The sequence below is a fragment of the Pristis pectinata genome, chromosome 9, assembly GCF_009764475.1.
Source record: "Pristis pectinata isolate sPriPec2 chromosome 9, sPriPec2.1.pri, whole genome shotgun sequence".
Lineage (NCBI taxonomy): Eukaryota > Metazoa > Chordata > Chondrichthyes > Rhinopristiformes > Pristidae > Pristis > Pristis pectinata.
Genome location: NC_067413.1, coordinates 51,351,979 through 51,372,294, shown reverse-complemented (window position 1 = coordinate 51,372,294; position 20,316 = coordinate 51,351,979). Strand labels below are relative to the sequence as shown.

At 39.7% G+C, this 20,316-nt stretch overlaps 1 protein-coding gene across 14 annotated transcripts in view; it reads right to left on the bottom strand.

Moving 5' to 3' along the window:
* The window catches only part of rims2a (regulating synaptic membrane exocytosis 2a), an 830,253-nt gene that overhangs the window by 115,911 nt on the left and 694,026 nt on the right, over nucleotides 1–20,316 (bottom strand). For 13 of the 14 annotated variants that reach the window (XM_052023914.1, XM_052023913.1, XM_052023904.1 and 10 more), the window contains one exon: nucleotides 5,551–5,792. In XM_052023914.1, coding sequence (XP_051879874.1) covers nucleotides 5,551–5,792 — 242 coding nt within the window. The remainder of the gene's footprint in view (nucleotides 1–5,550; nucleotides 5,793–20,316) is intronic. The other variant, XM_052023900.1, reaches the window with a different exon arrangement.

The window sequence follows — 20,316 nt, the reverse complement described above, 5'->3', positions numbered from 1 at the left end:
ATTTCCCTTAGTTGTGGACTGAGGGCCTTTTAAAACACAAACATCAGATTAACTGGTCATTTATAGTTGTGTGATTTTGTTGTGCTGTGAGTCTTGCCTACATGATGACTTTCATCTCAGAGTCATTCATCATTTGTGAAAGTTAGATTGTTTATAAGAAATCAAGAAAAGAATTCAATAACTTCAAACATTTTGTTCTCCCAGCCATGTCAAAGGCACCATTTGCCAATTTGTATATGAACTGGTAACAGAGCCAAGTTTCAACTCCAGATGTGCTATAATGTTCATCTTTAGATTTGATGACACTTAAAATATTCAGTATTGTTCAACATGTTTGCTTTTACCTTTGCATTTAAAAATATAAACTGGATGTCACTGACATATTTGACTTAAACATACAAATTCTATCATGTAGCACAATATTTTTGTATGCTATGCAATAAAATATTCCGAAAAAATCTGACCCGTAAAGATGTTATTTGTTTCCTGATCACTTCCCTACAGAGGTTAGGTTCTCTGTGCACATGGCAGCTGCTGGGTGTGAACGGTGATGCCGAATGGCAAGTGAAGCTTTTCTGATGTTGCTTGTTTGAAGCTTCACGGATGAGGTCCAATAGCACTGAAGCACATCTAACAGGAGTGTTGAGACCTCTTTCAGTGGTTAAAGGGCTCAATCATATTTATGCTGTATATGAAGTTTGAAATAGCCATCAGCTTCCAGGTAAATGCCTCATTTTCTCCTATTACACATCCAACTGCCAATGTCTCTTGCCCCCAACACAAATGACACCTCTCACCAACACACATGTTCTCATTAACTGTCTTTCTGTCTCAATAGGACACTATCAGTAGGGCACTCTCCCTCTGTCCAACTATATTATCCTCTACCCTCTACCAATGATCTTCATCCTTCCCTGGATGTCCTCCTGTATTTTCGCCCGTGATCTCCCCCGGTAGTTTCCTCCCTTGGCAACCTTCTTGCAACCACGATCCTTCCACCCCAGACACAATCCTGTACACAATTCACTTTCACCATCATTTCCACCATTCACATTGGGGTGGAGTGGAGGGAGGGTGGAAGGTTTTGGAAAAAAGGCCTTTGGTAGGTTTCCTTCTGCAAGGGCTACTCTTGCATTCGTGCAAGACAGAATCTCACCACCTGCAGGCACACACAAAATGGCATGGTCCCCAACGCAGCAAAACACTGTTGACAGCTTAAAAGCATTACAATTTCCAACCAATTGTTTCATATCATTCAAGCACCAGGACTCAAAGTGCATTATCTTTCATTTTTCAATTATAATTGATAGAAAATATGCACATCCAACACACTGTATAACTCAACAATGTTAGAAATTCTATTGAAAAGAAACAAACATGCTCCATGCTAAGAAGTTCAGGTATTAATCTCCCACTGATTGTTTAAAGTTGATCTCCTGTGAAATGAGATGGTAAGTCCAATGGTTACAATCTTACCTTTTTCTAATGTTTACAACCAGACATTTCATTTCTCCATCTGTCTTTGCTGTGCTCTGCTATTTATCTTCGCATGAATCATTTTGCTTGTCTGGCATCTTCTGCTTCACCCTGTCTTGCCTTTACTTTCAAGTGGGTGGGGTTTGGGAAGGAAGCCACCAATGACTGACACTAAAGTTAGGATTGGGAATGTGAGGAAAATTTTGCCTTCAGCCACTCACTTACTATTCCTGTGCCTGATTGGTTCTGCTCCCCTCGTCTCTTCATTACGACCCATCTCTTCCTTTTTCTGATCTGTTCATCACCTTTAATTCCAGCCGCTCTTACTCTGAAATTCGCTTGCGTGGAAACATTCATCCACTCCCTTTATTCCACTCTCATCAAGGGAACTGCTGAAAGGCTGAGGTCTTCTCCCAAAATTAGTTTCCTTCCATCTCACCCTCTGCTTCTTGACTTACTTCAAAAAGGCTGTTGTTTTGTTTTTAAAACTTAATGCTTTTTTATCAGGAAGGGCATTTAAAGTAGGAGGAGGAAAAATCTGCACAACCTGCAATTTTGTTTCCATTCCATCTTTCTAACTTTCTCAATGCTTTCTGACTCACAGTAACTGCTTTACACATGTGTGTGATAGCACTGGCATTTTCCAAATGTGAACAGGTGAGGTCATAGGATCATAGAGTTATACAGCATGAAAACAGGCCACTTGGCCCACCATGTCCATGCTGATCAGTGGACACACATCCGTACTTATCCCATCTTCCAGCACTTGGCCCATGGCCTTCTGTGTCTAGGAGATTTAACTGCTTGTCTAGACACTTCTTAAATGCTGTCAGTGACTCTGCTCCTACCACTCTCTTCGGCAGTACATTCCAGGTATTCACCACTTTGGTTGAAAAAGGTTCTGTGTGATCCCCTTTAAATCTTCTACCCTTTACCCTAAATCTATGTCCTCTTGCTTTATCTACCTCTGATCTGCAATCCACCTCATAATTTTATATACCTCATTCAAGTTCCTCCGCTCCAGGGAAGACAGGTCCAGCCTCTCCTGTCTTTCCTCATAACAGAAACACCTCATCCCAGACAATTATCCTGGTGAATCTCCTCTGCACCCTCTCCAACACTATCACATCCGTCCTATGTTTAGCTGACTTCAAAGTATTAAAACAGATGAAAAAAGGTTACCTTATGAAGATTTTTCCAAATCACTTTCATCCCACTCCCTCCTCTACTGAATCTTCCACCCAATCTCTTTATTGCTTTATAAAATTTTAGAATACTAAGCCGAGGTTACAGCAGGTGTGGAACCACAGAAATTGAACCTCTTCTTCTTACATATACTTCTCATTTAAAAGAAATGATAAAAATTTTGTATTGATGGTGATTTTGAAACACATTCACTTGTAAAGAAAATCATCTGGGCAGCAAAACTGAGTGGATGGAACTGACACATCCTGAGCATTCAGAAAGCACCATACAAAACCAGTAAAATATTAAGTCCAAAGCCAGACTTTTGGATGAAGCTGGGTCAGTCAAGCAGAATTAGTATATATAAGCACTAAAAGAAGAAAAAGTCAACTCAGTGGCTATATTTAAACATGCTTATTGAGGTATGTAATTTTGGGATGTTTAAATTTTGTTTGCATTATTACTTCAGACATGTTAAAATTTTACAAGAAACAAAGCTAAAAAAGTTAAGAATTTTTTGTTAAAATGGAGAAGATGAAGGGATATATTGATATGCCTTTAAAACAACAAACAGATAAAATAGTACCAGAAGAAACAGACATATGAATGAGGGTTTTCAAAATAAAACCAAGAACAGATTTAGAGAGCACAGTAGGAGAAACCTTTTACACAAATTAACTATACCATTAGAGTTGTGATTAAGTAATAAATCATGTCAATACTTAGGAGTGGTTGGTTAAAGGAAAACAGAGTAAGAGAATACAGTAACAAGATAATCTCATGATATTGGAATTACTGCTCAGAGTTCACCCCCAATGGCCTATTTCCATTTTATAATTTCAATGCAATTTTATGCAAATGAAGAAAATATATAACCTAAATAATTTTTGGGAACTTGGGTGCATTACATGTGCTCCAAGTAAACAGAGAAACAACAAACTATTTATTATGCCACAGAATGTGAAATATTTACCTTTATAAATACCCATCACCGCGCCAGCAACAGGAGCAACAAATACCTTTAATTAACATTCCATGAAATATATGCCCAACACTCTGATTCAGTATATATTGGATGAATAAATTATTTTGAAAGAAGAGAAACCACTCTTTAAAGACTTTGCAAGTGGGGACAGAAGTGAAGTGTGGGACATTTATGGATGACAGAAAGCTGAATACCATGAATGATTGTGAAAAATATTAATTGCAATCCACAGGCAACCTCTGCATTATGAGGGGCTTGTGTTCCTAGAAACTGGTCCATACCACTATTTTCTATAAGGTGAAACTCCATCATCTGCCAATGCATCAAGAAATGCAAGTTGAGAAGAAATAGGTTTTGTGTTTATCTATTTACTTTTTTTCCACATAAATTCTGTGAGAGCAAACTTTTGGGTAGTAATTTGTGAATTCTCTAAGTGCAAATTTCCAATATACAAAAGGCCATAATGTGGGTGTTGCCTGTACTGCATTATCAAGAAATTATTTGTAATTGTTATTCATTTACACCCTATGTTCACTAAAAATAACAATGCAAATATAATTTTTGCTTTTATTGGATATATTTTAACATCACAAAAATTGAGTGATATATACTATTGATTAAGACTTTTCCTTTAAATCATTTTCTTTTCAAGTTTGTAAGGAAATCACATGCAATTCAGGAAATAATCTGCATCCTTAAATCCATATTCAATAAAATCATATGTAGCACATTTTATTTTCAGTGTTATCTTGGAACTCCATCTATAGAGATGCGCTTTTGGTTGTGGAGGCAATTTTCAAACTCATTCAGAACTAATAAGTAAAATTTTGAGCCATATAAAACTGGATTCAATTTGTCCTTTGGACAAGTCCCAGGCATCACAATGGCTTATCTGGGCTGGATACAGAGGGTTATCCCCTCGTTGCACCTAGGTTGTTGTTCAACAGGCTGTAGTGAAGCCTCAGCGGCAAATAGGCCTCAGGTGGCATAGTCCAGAATCAAACTCCCAGTTACTCTGATAAACTTTGACAGAAGGGAAGTCCAGAGGTGGAACCATGTCTCCTGTCAAAGTCTGTTAAGGCTTTGTGACTTTTCTTAAATGTTTGTGATTTTCAGAGACATTTAAAAGATGCCACAAGTACTTCAAATAATGAAAATGAAAATTACAAGAATTACTAGTCTTTTGTTTTAAAAAAGAAAATTAATGAAACACATCAAAACACTGAGAAATCATTCAAAATATTCGAATAAAGTGAAAAAATGACTGAAATCACATTACTTACCTTTTACAGAGCCAGTATCCCCATTCAAACCAATAGGGTCACATTTTCAGCACCAGGTCTGGCTGGCCTAGAAGGGAGAGGTGGATTCCCCAGTGCTGACATATGTCTCTCAGCACATCCTGCACTTAAAGAAGGGTCTGCATATGTCCAGAGTTTATTTAAAGGGGAGTGACTGACCTTGCAGCCAACTCAATTTGGCCTCTTGATTTTGATTGCAGGTGTCGACATTGGTTGGAAGGGGTATCCTTATTATCCAAAAGATAATCTTCACCTTTGCAAATACTTGTTACCTGGTGTGGTTCATTCCAGACTTAATCTTGTGGCGATAAGGCATTTTGAAGCAATAAGATGCACCCTTCATTCATTCGTTGCATACTGTCTATCAGAACCATTACGATGATTGGAGCTTAATGTGTCCAAAGGTCCCCAAATAAAATGTTATTTGAATTTGTTATTATTTTCAAAACTTTAAGCATAGTACAAACAGACCAAACTGAAATCATTACTGTAACCAGCTCACAACTGATCCTGAAATTACCTTCAGCATTTAGAATGGTTCTTTCGTGGCAATGAAGGACGCACCCAATGTTGATACAGGTCTTGAAAAAAAGTGACACCTACCTGTTTGACTTAGCTGTGAAGTGCTGCGGCTACGCCTTGAAAGACCTACGATAGCTACCATTTTGGCGCCGATGCTGGACCTTCGTTTTTTGCCACCGGTGACGACAGTGCCCACAGCTGTGTCGGACTGGCTGCCATCGTTCTTCTCTATGCTGTACATATCTCCAATCACACTGGTGCTTTTCGTCATATTCTTTCCTGAGGCTCCCATCTGTTTGCTTTGCAGTTTAGATGTAAAGACACTGTGAGCCGTTGGTACAGATAAGTAACATCGACAGAAAAGACAGGGGGAAGGAGAGAGGAAGATACAAGAGGACAGGTTTCAACCAGAGGGATCGGGAAATGCGAGGACAAAGCAATTCAGCTCAAGGCATTGCAGAGCAAGGATAAAACATTTTTCTGACACCTCTAGATGGCCTTGGAAGGTCTAATTTTAATTGAAGTGACAAATTCAAATGAAAACTTTGCAGACACATGCAGCAGTTGATTTTACTGGAAACTTTTCTAGGTTTCTCATAAATAGGCAGCCAAAAGAAAATAATTATAAGCATTTATTTTGGATGTAGTGCTGCTGAACTAAGTCAAAAACCCAAAACTATTCTGATATACTGCCCTTAGTGCCCCTAGGATACATGGGCCCAGATTCATTGCTGATATTCTTTGGGGCGGTAATTAGTGAGACTTCTGTTAATATATTTTCTACCATGACATAAAACTGAAGTGCAGAGTGGGGAGGGGTTGCAGAGGTCTTTATTGGAAAAGACAACCTTCTCAGAAAACATGCTCATGATTGCTTATTGGGAATATCTATCAATGAAACATTCAAGATTCCAAATTAGTGGCATTAACCACTTGTTCAAATGTTTACGTGATACTGATGTGATGATTCAGTGAGTTATCCAGTGTGTGGTAGAGACAGACATATAAACCAGGAAAGTATCAGGTTCTCTGACTAATCCCATCTGGATTAACAGTTCTTCTTATGATATACCAGGAACATAAGCAGTATTTCAAATCGAATGTTTTTTTCTGTGTTCCCTGTTCATTTTGCACAACTCCTTATCGATTGTAATCTTACTCATTGGAATTACCTGCATTTAAACTAGATTCTTCAGAATTCTGGCATCCAATTTGACCTGGAGCTAAATTTTCAACACTACATTTTCTTCATCATCAAATCTGCTGATTTCCCCTTCCAATATATCACCCATTTTCACCTGTGCCTCATTTTCTGCTGAAACCCTTATTACATCAATGCACTCTGTACTAACCCAATGTAACTGCACTGTGTAATGAATTGACCTGTACGATCGGTATACAAGACAAGTTTTTCACTGTACCTCGGTACAAGTTACAATAATAAACCAATACCAATACCCTGGCTTTATTACTCCGAGATCTGACTATTGTAATGTTTTCATGATCTGCCTCTCACCTTTCATCCTTCCAAAACTTGAGAACATCAAAAATTAGAACCTATTCATCCTACCCTCCTGTGCTTACTGATCCACCTGTGTCTGTTAATGCTTCAGTTTTAATATCACAGCTCTATCCAAATCCTTCCACATTACTCCTTCCTATTTCCGTAGCCTAATGCAGCACAACAGTCCTCTGGGATTTCTTCATTCCTTCTATTCTGGCTTCTTATGTGTCCCTGATGTTCTTCACTCCACTACTGACAGATAAGTCCTCAGCAGCCTTAAGTTCTGGAATTCCATCCCTGAACCTCTCACATTCCCGAGCTCTATTTTTATCTCCTCCACTAAACTGACCTTGAAAACCTAACCCTTTGAACAATTTCTGATCAATTAGGAGGGTCACATCCAGATCTATTTAATGGAAACACAGCTGTCCTCGGAATAACCAAAGACATTTATCTTTGGTTACCCAATTCACCCAATGTGCTACCCAATTAAAATTCTCTAGTGTCTAGAAACAAACAAGGTCCCTTTCCTAACCTCCTTTATTTTAAATTTTTAAAAAATTTTATTTACAGTGTGGTAACAGGCCCTTCTGGTCCAACGAGTCCGCGCTGCTGATTTTAAACCCAAATTAACCCACCCATACGTCTTTGCAATGTGGGAGGAAACTTTAATACTGATAATTCTTCCAGTAAAATGCCAAGTACATCTTTCAAGCACTGAGGAAATCAGAATGATAGAATGTATTCCGAGAAATTATCTAAAATGGTAACCAACAAGTCACTTGTATGAATCAAAACTTTTGTGGATCATCAAGTTTTACATAATAGTTGTCTGCCAAAGGTACAGATGGATGGACATTGTGTTCAGTCCCTTAAGAGCAATGGGTTCAATGTGCACATGTTGCTTTTACATTTAGCACCCTGCACTGACACATTCATTTTAAGATGACATGAGATGTGGGTCTCACCAGCAAAACCAGCTTCTAACACCTGTACCTTTAAAATGAGTCATTTGGGAGGGCAGGGTTCAGAGTTTAGCGTTTAAAATGGTTTAAAATCAACCACTTTCTTCTGGGTCTGGAGCTACATATAGATAAGACCAGGTAAGGATGGTAGATTTTATGCCCAATAGGCATTAGTGAACCAGTTGGCTTTCACAACACTCCATGATCACTATTACCGATGCTAGGTTTTTATTCAAGAATTAAATCTAGGATTTTTTTTAGCAGTTTACAGGAGTCCAGAACTTGCTTCTTTTTGCACTGTTGTTAGTAATGTGTGTATAATTTTCAGGGCCACCATTGGAAACTACTCACCAAACTCAATTAATAGAGTATTACGACATCCACACATTCAGTGTTACACCTTTTTTTGTGTAAGAAAACACGAAGCTTGGAAGGTATAAAGAAGCAGAAATTCTACTTCGATAATATCAGCACATGCCAAAAGCACATATCATAGAAGTTCATACTCTTAATTTCATTTTCCACCCACTATTTAGGTCAGATAGAAAATTGTTGGTTAAGATTGTGAAATTTGCTCCACATTCTCTTGACATGTGCTTTTTTTTTACATCATTTTTACACCACAATTTGCTCAAAAAGATTGTTAGGACAAAGAACAAGAAACAATCAGTTGCGATGAAAGATCTCAGTAACACATTTAGAAAATAAACTTATTTACACATGTTATATCAAACTCGAAATCGCTTTGGGTCCATTAACCACCATCGGAAAATTGTCCCAGACACTTACAGGATACTATAGAACAATGTGTCTGAAAGTTTACCCAGGGTCAGATACACATCTACTGACGTTATCCAGTGCGGAGCATACATTTCTGCATTTACTAACAGAAATTGGATGTTAGTAGTGCAACCCTCAACCAATGTTGATGACTCATGTGCAAACACTACAGTAAATTGCCAAGGAGTAATGACAGAGATCCCACAGCTCCATCAATGAATTGCTCTCTGCCAGCTTCAGTTTTTACTCAATAGCCTACTTCTAAAAGCACAGCTAGATGCTCCATCATTTATAGCAATCCTTCTGCATAATTTGCTGCACAGCTACATGCTGTAATCACTGCCAGTATGATAACTCCATGCCTTCCAGTGGCATGGTGCCACTCGAGGCATGGGGCTCAGTCTGTGCACTTATTGTTGAGCAGTGCAATGGTGAGAGGTGGTTGCCCTGACACATGGAAAATATGTAACATTCCCTTCCCTGTACCTTACTTCAACTCCATGGCAGACTTTTCTGCAGCTGCTCAGTGGCTCCCTGAAGAGAGGTTCTTCAGGGCTCTGACAGCTTCGCCATGCTTCACAGCAGCAATGACATGGCAGCTGCAATCTCTTCAGGCACTTGCCATCAGGAACCACACAGGTAGAAGTTTTTATGCATGAATTATTTTTTAAATTGGGTTTTTGCCAATGTCCCTTGTTACGGTCTCAGTGAATGTCCCTTTTAGATAGAGTGTGGGTGTGTGTGTGTGGCGTGCTTACGTCAATAGAAGATAAAGGACGTAATGACGTTGTTGAAGAAGTCAGAAGAAGAAGAGAGAGAGAAGGGAGAGAGACACCAGCCTGCTAGTTTTCTCTATCAATGGATGAGAAACAATAACTGTGTCTGCCACTGAAATCCATGTATGGAAGTTGGAAGTAATCCGGTGGAGTTCACTTTGTTGCTGACCTGTAGAAGGAAACAGGTATTTGTGTAGACGACCATGATTTGGATGCTTTTCGGGGTGAGGAAGTCACTACCGAGTAAACACTGAAGTGTCGTTTGGGTTCCATCGTGGAACATTTGGATTTCATAATTACTCTCTCTATGTTTCTCTACATCTACTTCTTATCTTCAGACAACGGTGGTTGTTGAAGAAGCCCTTGCTCATGTTTCACCTTATGGCTTGCGGAACTGAACTTTAAGAACCATTCCTGAACTTGGAGTTTGGGACTTTGCCACACACACACACACACGAAGAGTTTAGTTTAGGGGTTAACGTTCAAGGTTTAACATTTTTGAATTCTAACATACTAACACTTTTACTTTTATTTTACGTATTATCATAAGTAGTGATTAATAAAATAGTTTTTAACACTGAATCATGCTCAGTGTGTTTCTTTTGTTGCTGGTTCGTGACACCCTTTTTGTGGGATGCCCAATTGCATTCTAGCATTATATACAGCATCTATTCAACGCACCAACAAAGGGTGAATTCCAACTTGTGGACATTGACAAAAATCTACCTCTAATGCCTATTTAAACTAGAAAAAAACAAAACAAAAAGCAGATACCCATTGGTTACCCAAGGACCTATAAATCTATTTTTAAGTGAGTCTTGAAAGCAGGTGGAGCCCAATGGGTTTTTCAATGTTGCACCAAGTGGAATTGAGCTCCATTGGGATGATCAAGCAGTCCTTCAAGAAACAACTGCAGGTCACTCCAGGAACTAATATGACAGAAATTTCTGAGTACCAGAAATGCTCATTTAGGACTTTATAAATCTTCTGGTTGGCTGCCGGTTCCATGAGATTTCCCCTCCTTTGTGCACTAACCTATAACTCAGCTCTGCAAGGGAATTAGAAAACTTCCCACCCTTCACCTCTTCCAAGCTACTGGTGAGCTGTAAATGCTCACTGCACACTGGCAATTATTGAAATTATGCTGATAAGGTGTGGCCACAATGATGGTTTGAGCCTCTGCCTGATGCTTTTAGAAGGGTGTTGCAACACATTGCCTTTTGTCCACAAGATGTACATTAAATAGGAGTTCACTTAAGAGGAAATCAGGAGGGTAAATAAATCAGATAGCTTTGGCAGATAAGATAAAGGGGAATCCTAAGAGATTCTATACATATGGTTGTCTATGTGTGATGCTACAGGAGATTGGTGAGGTCTTAAATGAATATTTCTCATCTGTATTTACCATGGAGAAGTTCATGGAAGGTAGGGAATTCAGGGAAGAGAATAGTGATATCTTGAAACATATCATACTACAAAAAGAAGTGCTTGAGTTCTTAAAGCCCATATAGGTGGATAAATTCCCGGGGCCTGACAAAGTATATCCTAGGACACTGTGGGAAGCCGGGGAAGAAATTGTTTGGGCCGAACAGAGATATTTGTATCATCATTAGCCATGAGTAAGGTATCGGAAGACCAGAGGATGTGTCTTTATTTAAGAACGACTGCAAGGACAAGCCAGGGACCTCAAGTTGGTGAGCCCAACATCAGTGATGGGAAAGTTACTGGACAGGAGTCTGAGAGACAGATTTACCTGCATTTGGAAAAGCATGGACTGATTAGCCTTAGTCAGCATGGCTTTGTGTGTGGGAAATTGTGCCTCATGAATTTGATTGAGTTTTTGAAGAGGTGACCAAGAAGACTGACGAGGGCAGGACAGTAAGTGTTGTCGACAAGGACTACAGCAAGGCCTTTGACAAGGTCCTAAATAATTGGCTGGTTGGGAAGGTTAGATCACATGGGATCCAGGGTGAGCCAACCAACTGGATACAAAATTGGCTTGATGGTAGGAAGAATCAGTGGGTGTTAGTGGAGGGTTGTTTTTCAGATTGTGACCATTGGTGTGCCCCAGGGATCATTGCAGGGTCCACTGTTTTTTGTCATCTATTTTAACAACTTGGATACGAATATAGTTGGCATGGTTAGAAAATTGTGGATGACAGCAAAATTGGTAGTATAGTGGACAGTGATCTAAGATTACAACCGGATCTAGATCAACTGGGAAAGTGGGCCAAGGAATGGCAGATGGAATTTAACTCGGAGGAATGTGAAGTGTTGCATTTTGGTCAGTTAAATCAGGGCAGGACTTACACAGTAAATGCTAGGGCCCTGGAGAGTGTTGTAGAATAGAGAGACTTAGGGGTACATGTACACAGTTCCCTCAAAGTGGTGACACAGATAGACAGGGTGGTGAAGAAGGCATTTGGCACACTTGCCTTCATTGGTCAGGGCATTGAGTTGGGACGTCATGTTACAGCTGTACAAGACATTGGTTCAATCACATTTGGAGTATTATGTGTGGTTCTGGTCACCCAGGTTTTAGGAAGGATGTCACTAATCTGGAAAGGGTGAAGAAAAGATTCACAATGATGTTACTGGGACTGTAGGGCTGGGGTTATAAGAAAAGACTGGATAGGCTGCAGCATAGGAGACTGAGTGGTGACCTTACAGAACTATATAAAATGCAGAGCATGGATCAGATGAATGGTCACAGTCTTTTTCCCAGGGTAGGTGAGTCTAAAACTAGAGGGCATAGTTTTAACATGAGAGGGGAGAGATTGAAAGGGGACATGAGGGGCAAATTTTTCAGAGGGTGGTGGGTATATGGAATGAGCTGACAGAGGAAGTGGTAGAGGTGGATACAATTACAAAGGCATTTAAAAGACATTTAGACAGGTACATGGATAGGAAAGGTTTAGAGAGATATGGGCCAAGTGCAGGCAAATGGGACTATGTAGTGGAACTGCAAAAGTGTTGTGAGCAGTTGAGCGGAGGAACCAACTAGTCAGGGCCAGTCTGAAATCCTTTTGTTTATTTAAATCCTACAGCAAAGCTACAACAAAATATGGCTGGCAATACCAATTTGTTCCCTTATTCATTTAATTTAATTTAAATTGTATTCGGAAAGTAGCCTTCCAGACTAACTTTACATCCTGTTATAATGACCACTTATAGTATAGTGAGTTTTATGTATCAAATAAAAATATAAAATGCTCGATATACTCAGCAAATTAGCCAGAATTAGTGTAAAGAAAAACAGAATTAACAATTCAGATGCCTAAAGAAGGCCAGTCATAAGCTAAAGCTGACCTACCAAAGGGGGGTTTTCATGCCAGTTTCGATGGTCTAGTTCCGGATAGTCTGGCACTGTCAGGCAGGACCCCTTCAGCAAACAATGAGGCAGGCCTCACATGCAAGATAAAGACTGCTTCTACACGAGTGGCTAACACAGTCTGGGGGTCATACATGCATGGTTGAAAGACGTGGAAGTGCTGTCCAAGTATACTTGCCACTGGATGCCTCTGCAATATCCAGGCTTCTCCTTGGATTGGCCACCTGAAGCATGAAGCAGCCAGAAGGAAAGTACTCAACATTCCTTAAAGATTGTTTATGTTTAGTTGAGACTGAATGTCTTGTTATACTCCAGCATTTCCAGGCCTTTGTATTTTACTGATTTCCAGGCTAATGAAAATTAAAAGTCAGGGCTTGAAGCACAGTCGGGCGCAATAAAAATCTAGGAAAGCAGGATCTATATTGTTTGGAGTTTGTGACTACCCATTGTATGATCTAAAAGTGACTAACATAGGTTAAAAATTAAATATACTGATCTGCAGAGAGGTTCAGTAAAAATAGTACAAAATGCCTTCAAGGTCCTCTGTCTGCCAAATTTTACAGTTCTGAATGAATTAAGTCTCAGCTCAGTGCTTGGCGGTACATGTGACCAGAGGGGGAATAAAACTGTCCATAATTCAGCAATCAGTTGACATTAAACCAACACCTTTGCTCAGCACAAACAGAAAGATGGAAATCATCTGTTCTGGAATTCTCTCCCTGTAGCTTTGGTGGGAGGGCAAAGAAGAATGGTGTTCACAGATCAATGATTACTTTCGTAATTAATAGGATAAATACTTGAAAAGGGAAAGGTTGCACAGCTAAGGGGTATCACAGTAGACTGAGATTCATTAGATAACTCTTTAAAAGAGATGGTACAGGCATGAAAGGCCAAATAGTCTCCTCCTGTGCTGCAGTCTTATGAATCTACAAAATTAAGTTAAATCTTAGCCTAATGTTGGAGAATTTGTCACAGTTTGCACACTCACAACAATTTTGGCAGTGCCTACTTTAGATCTGGCCCAAACTCCAGCCCGGGATACAGGAAGACACAATTTATGCAGGGTCTTAATGTTTGCCTATCCAACCTGAAATAGGCACGTTTGACCCTGCAAAAATTGTGGGCTGAATCAAAGACAAATGTTTGATGAATATTGATCCCCTTGTAAATATATAGCTTCAATGGGATGGAAATTAGATGGTTTCCACAGTGCCACTAAAGCCCATTTGCATTAACATCTGATGTCAGAAAGAGTGAAAAACATGAACAGCAGTTATTTACACATTATGAGCACAGGATGGATATAAAATGTCGAAGTAAATGGGCTGTTTGACAAGTGTTTTTTTTTGTTGTTTTCTTTGTTGACAAATAATTGCCACTACTTAGAGAATGAACAGTTCTCAGCATGTTGAAATACATGGCACAATGCAATCCTGTCATTTCAGATCAAATCCAGTCATGACCAACTGGATGAAGACTTCTTTTTTAGTTTCTCTTATGTTAATTAGAGATTGTTGAACTGGTTTCATACAGCAATTCAAATTGTTAATGGTGCAGTGCAATGCCTGAAAATAGTGGAAAGCAAGTAGAGAATAAACAAATGCTGGTGGAGTTTATTGATAAGTATTTTGATTCAGTACAGAAGAGAAAGCTATTGTAGAGGAGGTAGCTCCTGAATTAGTTGTAAGTGATGTAAGGGGTGTTATGATTAAAAAACAATAAGCTAGTCTGAATGCAATAAGCTAGTCAGTGATGCTAAAAGAGAATGTAAAGTTGGGAGTTATTGAGATAGGTGATAATCTGGAGGAGCTGAGCACCATGATCAACAGTCACAAGACAGTGCACCCTAATGCCTTCCTGATCATTGCGGGGGACTTCAACCAGGCCAGCTTGAAGAAGTGTCTGATAAACTACCACCAACGTGTCACCTGCAGAACCAGAGGAGCCGACACACTCGATCACTGTTATACCACCATCAAGAATGCTTATCTTGCCATCCTGCACCTGCACTTTGGCAAGTCCAATCACCTGGCTATACTTCTACTCCCAGCATACAGGCAGATACTGAGGACTGCAGAACTAGTGGTCACAAAGGTATGGTCAAGGGAGGCAAAGAAGCATTTACAGGACTGCTTTGAATCGGTGGACTGGACCATAGTCAGGAATTCATCTTCGGATCTGAATGAATATGCCACAGCCTTCACCGACTTCAAGACCTGTGTGGATGAGTGTGCCATTGAGAACATACCGAATTTTCCCAAACCAGAATCCCTGGTTGAACCAGGAGATTTGCAGTCTGCTGAGGACTAGATCTGTGATGTTCAAGACAGGTGATCCAGAATCCTACAAGAAGTCCAGGTACAACCTATGGAAGGCCATCGTGAGAGCGAAAAGGTAATTCTGTGTGAAATTAGAGACAATATTGGATGCACAATAGCTGTGGCAGGGTTTGCATGCCATTACTTTCTAGGTGAAACCTAACAGCATAAATGACAGTGATGCTTCACTCCCTGACGAGCTCAACGCCTTTCATGCACACTTTGAAAGGGAGAATAACACAAGAAGTTGGTTATTGGCTAGAATTAACTCCTGCCTGAGCAAGGACCTGGACCCACTGCAATTCGCCTACTGTCGTAATAGGTCTACAGTGGATGCAATCTCACTGGCTCTCTACTCTGCTCTGGAGCACCTAGACAACAGCAAAACATACATCAGGTTGCTGTTTGTCGATTACAGCTCGGCGTTCAACATCATCATCCCCTCAGTACTAATCAACAAGCTTCTAAATCTGGGCCTCTGTACCTCCCTCTGCAATTGGATCCTCGACTTTCTCATCGGGAGACCACAGTTAGTACGGATCAGTGATAACATCTCCTCCTCACTGACTGTCAACACAGGATGCATGCTTAGCCCACTGCTCCTCTCTCTCTACACTCATGACTGTGCAGCTGAGCACAGCTCAAACGCCATCTATAAATAGCAGATGACACCACTGTTGTTGGTAAAATCTCAGATGGCGACGAGGAGGTGTACAGGAACAATAGTCCGGCTGGTTGAGTGGCGTCACAACAACAACTTCGCATTCAACGTCAGCAAGACCAAGGAATTGATGGTGGACTTCAGGTATGTGAAGTTGAGAGAACACACACCAGTCCTCACTGATGGGCCAGTGGCGGAAAGGGTGAAAAGCTTCAATTTCCTGGGTGTCAACATCTTGGAGAAGCTATCCTGGGCCCAACACATTGATGCAATTACGAAGAAGGCATGCTAGCGGCTCTACTTCGTTAGAGACTTGAGGAGATTTGTCATGTCACCAAAGACGCTTTCAAATTTCTATAGATATACAGTGGAGAGCATTCTGACTGGTTGCATCACAGGCTCGTATGGAGGTTCTAATGCATAGGATCGCAAGGGGCTGCAGAGGGTTGTAGACTCAGCTAGCTCTATCATGGGCACAACCCTCCCCACCATTGTGGACATCTTCAAGAGGCAGTGCCTCAAGAAGGCAGCGCCTCAAGAAGGCAGCATCCATCAATAAGGATCCTAACCATCTGGGACGTGCCCTCTTCTCGTTACTACCATTAGAGGGAAGTACAGGAGCCTGAAGACCAACACTCAACAATTCAGAAACAGCTTCTTTCCCTCTGCCATCAAATTTCTGAACGGTCCATGAACCCATGAACACTACCTCGTTCTCCCTCTTTTTTGCATTTTATTTATTCAGTAATTTACAGTAATTTTATGTCTTTGCACTGTACTGGTACAACAAAATAACTAATTTCATGACATATAAAACAGTGATAATAAACCTGATTCTGATCTTGATTGGTCAGTAGTCTGAGTCTGCTCATCCCTGAGTCAAGACATTGTAGGTTCCAATCCCTTTGCAGAGATGTGAATGTAATTTAAAGTTCATTACCAAAAGAGGGCAGCATAATTGAGGTTGGAGTGTTTTGGATGATAGTAAACCTGTGGCAAGTCTGCCTTCTCAGGTAGACACAAAAGATCCCATATTCTAAGCGGAGAAGTAAGTTTCTCCCTAACTAATATCTATGACTGAAGCAAAATAATTGAATCAGATTATCTGTTTTTATATTAATTATGGCCACCATTTTTGAACCTCATTATGCACCGGTTCCTTGACATATTTTGTATAGGAGTAGTTGCATTTTAAAGTTACTTCACAGTTTGTAGTACACTTTGAAATGTCTTGAAAGACAATATAAATGAAAAATATTTCTTTACACCCCATCATTCAGAGAGAAGAAATGAAAGAAACAGCAGATATCTAATAAGAATTATATTTCAGATTTGTACTATAAAAGTAAGTGTAGTTAACCTAGCTATTTTCAAAATGGGAAAAATTTAACCTGGGTTGTTGAGGTTATTTTGTTTAATTACGGGCCATTTAGGTTTTTTTCAAAATTTGGTAATTTTTGGAATAAAATTTCAATTTCAGATAAGATTATCTAATCTCTAAAATATGTGATAATTTGTGGATTGAAAATTTAATTCAAGATAAAATTACTTAATTTCTAAAACATGGATTTTGCAATGCAATGCTTAATAAACTAGGTGGAGTTGGTTCATGAGACGATTGATATGATGATGGCGAATGTTGTGAATGTGGTAGGCAATGGACATGTAAGAGGCCTTGCATGAAATACTGCGTATGAGAATATTGAAGGTTATTATGGACCATGCATGCAGCCAAGGACAGAGAATAGGATTAAAATTTGATGAGAAAGGAAACAGATAACAAAATAGGGGTATTATCTCAGAATGCTTCCAAGTAAATGGTGGAATCCCATAGGGTTCTGCTTTAGGACTGCTTAAGTTCACTATGGTAATCTTTACTTGAATGTAGGGCTGTAGGGAGTTTTGCCACATTTAATGAACTAGGAGGTTCCATTCTGAAGAAGGACAGGAAAGTTCTCCTTGGTGTCTTGACTAGTTTTTAAAGCTCGATCAACATCACTTAAATAGATTAGCTGGTCATCATCACATTGTGGTGTGAAGGAGTTTGCTCTGAACATATTGATTGCTGCATTTCCTTCACTGCAGTGGTATCTGTACTTACAAAGTACTTCACTGGTTGATTTGAGGTGTCCTGGGAAGTGTTATATAAATGCATGTCTTTCTTTAAGTGTTTGATACAATAACTCAATTATGATCATTATGCAGAGTACAGAGAGAGACAAACATTGGTACAGGTCTAAACAAATTTGGAAGGAGGCTAGGACAATATGTTTACATTTGTAAATAATTACAGCCTTTATATTTTGTATGTTTATACTAAAATAAAAAAAAATAAATCACCACGATAACAAGGATTTGAAGAGCTGTAATGTTCCTCAAGTTCAGAGATTGTGTCTAAGTTTTGGATCTACCAGTTATCAAAGTTTTCCACACCCACAACTGTGGGGCAGCATCAGTTTTAAGGTTGGAGTGATTGCTTTGCGACAGTGTGAGCCCTTCAGCAGAGTGTTCCCTTAAGGAGGCCCAAAATATTGGTAAGGTGCAATATAACTCCAACCACAGAGAACAGTATTTGGTAGGATCTGAAGTTAATTACTTTCAGATTTACACAAAGTTAAACAGCACATGACTGCAGGTAATTAATCTCCTCTAAAAGACAAAGGTTTCAGTATTAGCATTAGCAAGTTTCTGAGATTCTAGCATGAATATGGAAGTCCTGAAATTAGTGGCCAAGCTCCACCAATGGCTTACTGGTCTCACTCAAGGCTTGCTGATGAGTACCAGGAGGTTCAGGGTCAGTAATAGTGGCCTCCCAGAGCAGAGAAAATAAGTTTGGGGAAAGGGGAATGTAGGCTGTGAGTGCAAGCAATGGACCCAATACAAGAAAATCTGTGCCCTTATTTTTTGTGAATAGTAATTGTAAAAGTAGATGCCTTGGCATTTGAATGTTATAAAGGTTTCTAGTAGAGATTTTATTAATATTTCCATGACAATAAATGGGTTTACATAATTGTTTGCTATTGGGGCAGGCGGGAACCACACATTCAGCAGAGTGCCTTACTGCTTTCATGCCCTTTGATGCATGAAAGCAGTAAGGCTTTCACAACAGTTAAAAATGAAATGTAGCAGCATTTGTTCCTCGCAAAATTAAGTGAAATCCAGGAAGGGCAGGAAAATTGAAGACATTTGGAGATTATTCAGGAAAGAAGAGTTTATGGCGAAGATCAGATTAGCCATGATCTAGACGAATGGCAGAGCAGGCTGAAGGGACCATGTGGCCTTCTCCTGCTCCTATTGCTTATGTTCTTGCAATCAGTGGTTACATTAGCCAAACTGTGGCAATGGTATTCTGACACTGGCATCCAGCCAAAATATGTTGAGGAACGTTGTATCCACCAAAATGATAAATCTTGGGGAAGGGTAAGTGTAAGTGCTCTCAACATGAAAGCAACATTCAATCAAGTATGACGTTGAGAAGCCCTGGCAAAACTGAGGTCAATGATGACCACAGGGAAAATTCTGTTATGTTTGAACTTACAGTATACCTAACATTGGAAGAATCTCGGAGCTATCTAGAGGACAGAACTCTGCCCCTATTTTAAGTCTCACAATTTCAAGGCTTGAAATTAAGGAACTCAGATCAATGATCAAATTCAGATCAAGTCCACAGCTCCCATTCAGAAGGAAATAATATGTTTTGGCTGTAATGTGGCCTCCCAAACATATTGATGTTGAATTACACAAAGAACATGCATGTGATATTCTGGTGAAATAATGAAAATCCACTGACAACCATGCAATCTGCTTAGAACTGAATATCTATCATGTGAGTCACCGTGAAATGCTTCTTATTGAGTCAATGTGAAATATGGTGGCTTTTAATTTCCAAGCTTGGTTGGCTTGCCTCCAGGACAGCTGTATAAATTAACTGTTTCCATGGGAACACTTTTTGTGGCACATGCAGTTAAATAATACTTCATGCAAGAGTCAGTCAAAAAAAAGGCTTGGGATGTTTAATAGTGTCAGGAGAACAAAACAAATCTCTTCCTTGGGAAAACATTATTTCTCCATTAAATCCTGATAGACAGATAGGATGTTTAACTGCTGAAACAGGAAATATTCTAACCATGTAAGCACGCCATTTTAATCTATGGATGGGGCTCTTCATTAACATATTTAAATTTAACTGACAAAGCACCTTTGGGTGCCTCATTTAAACTTCACGATTCCTAGTCTGGGTTCCCAGGTTTAGAAATGCCACCAGATAAATGAAGGTGAAGGCTGTTGACTCCCAAAGTTGTGCTTTTTGCAAGACTCCTCATGAGGCAAGAGGAACAGGCTGAACAGCCATTTTCCAACAGTTGAAAGAAGCCTTCAGCCTCCTCTATGCCAGTTGTCTCTGCCCAGCTCTTCAGCATTATCAGCTAGCCTCAACTAGCTCCATCTCCTAGTGCTCCCTGTCTCCCTTACACCAAACTCTAATCTATATTGCATCCCCTATTCATACAAGTA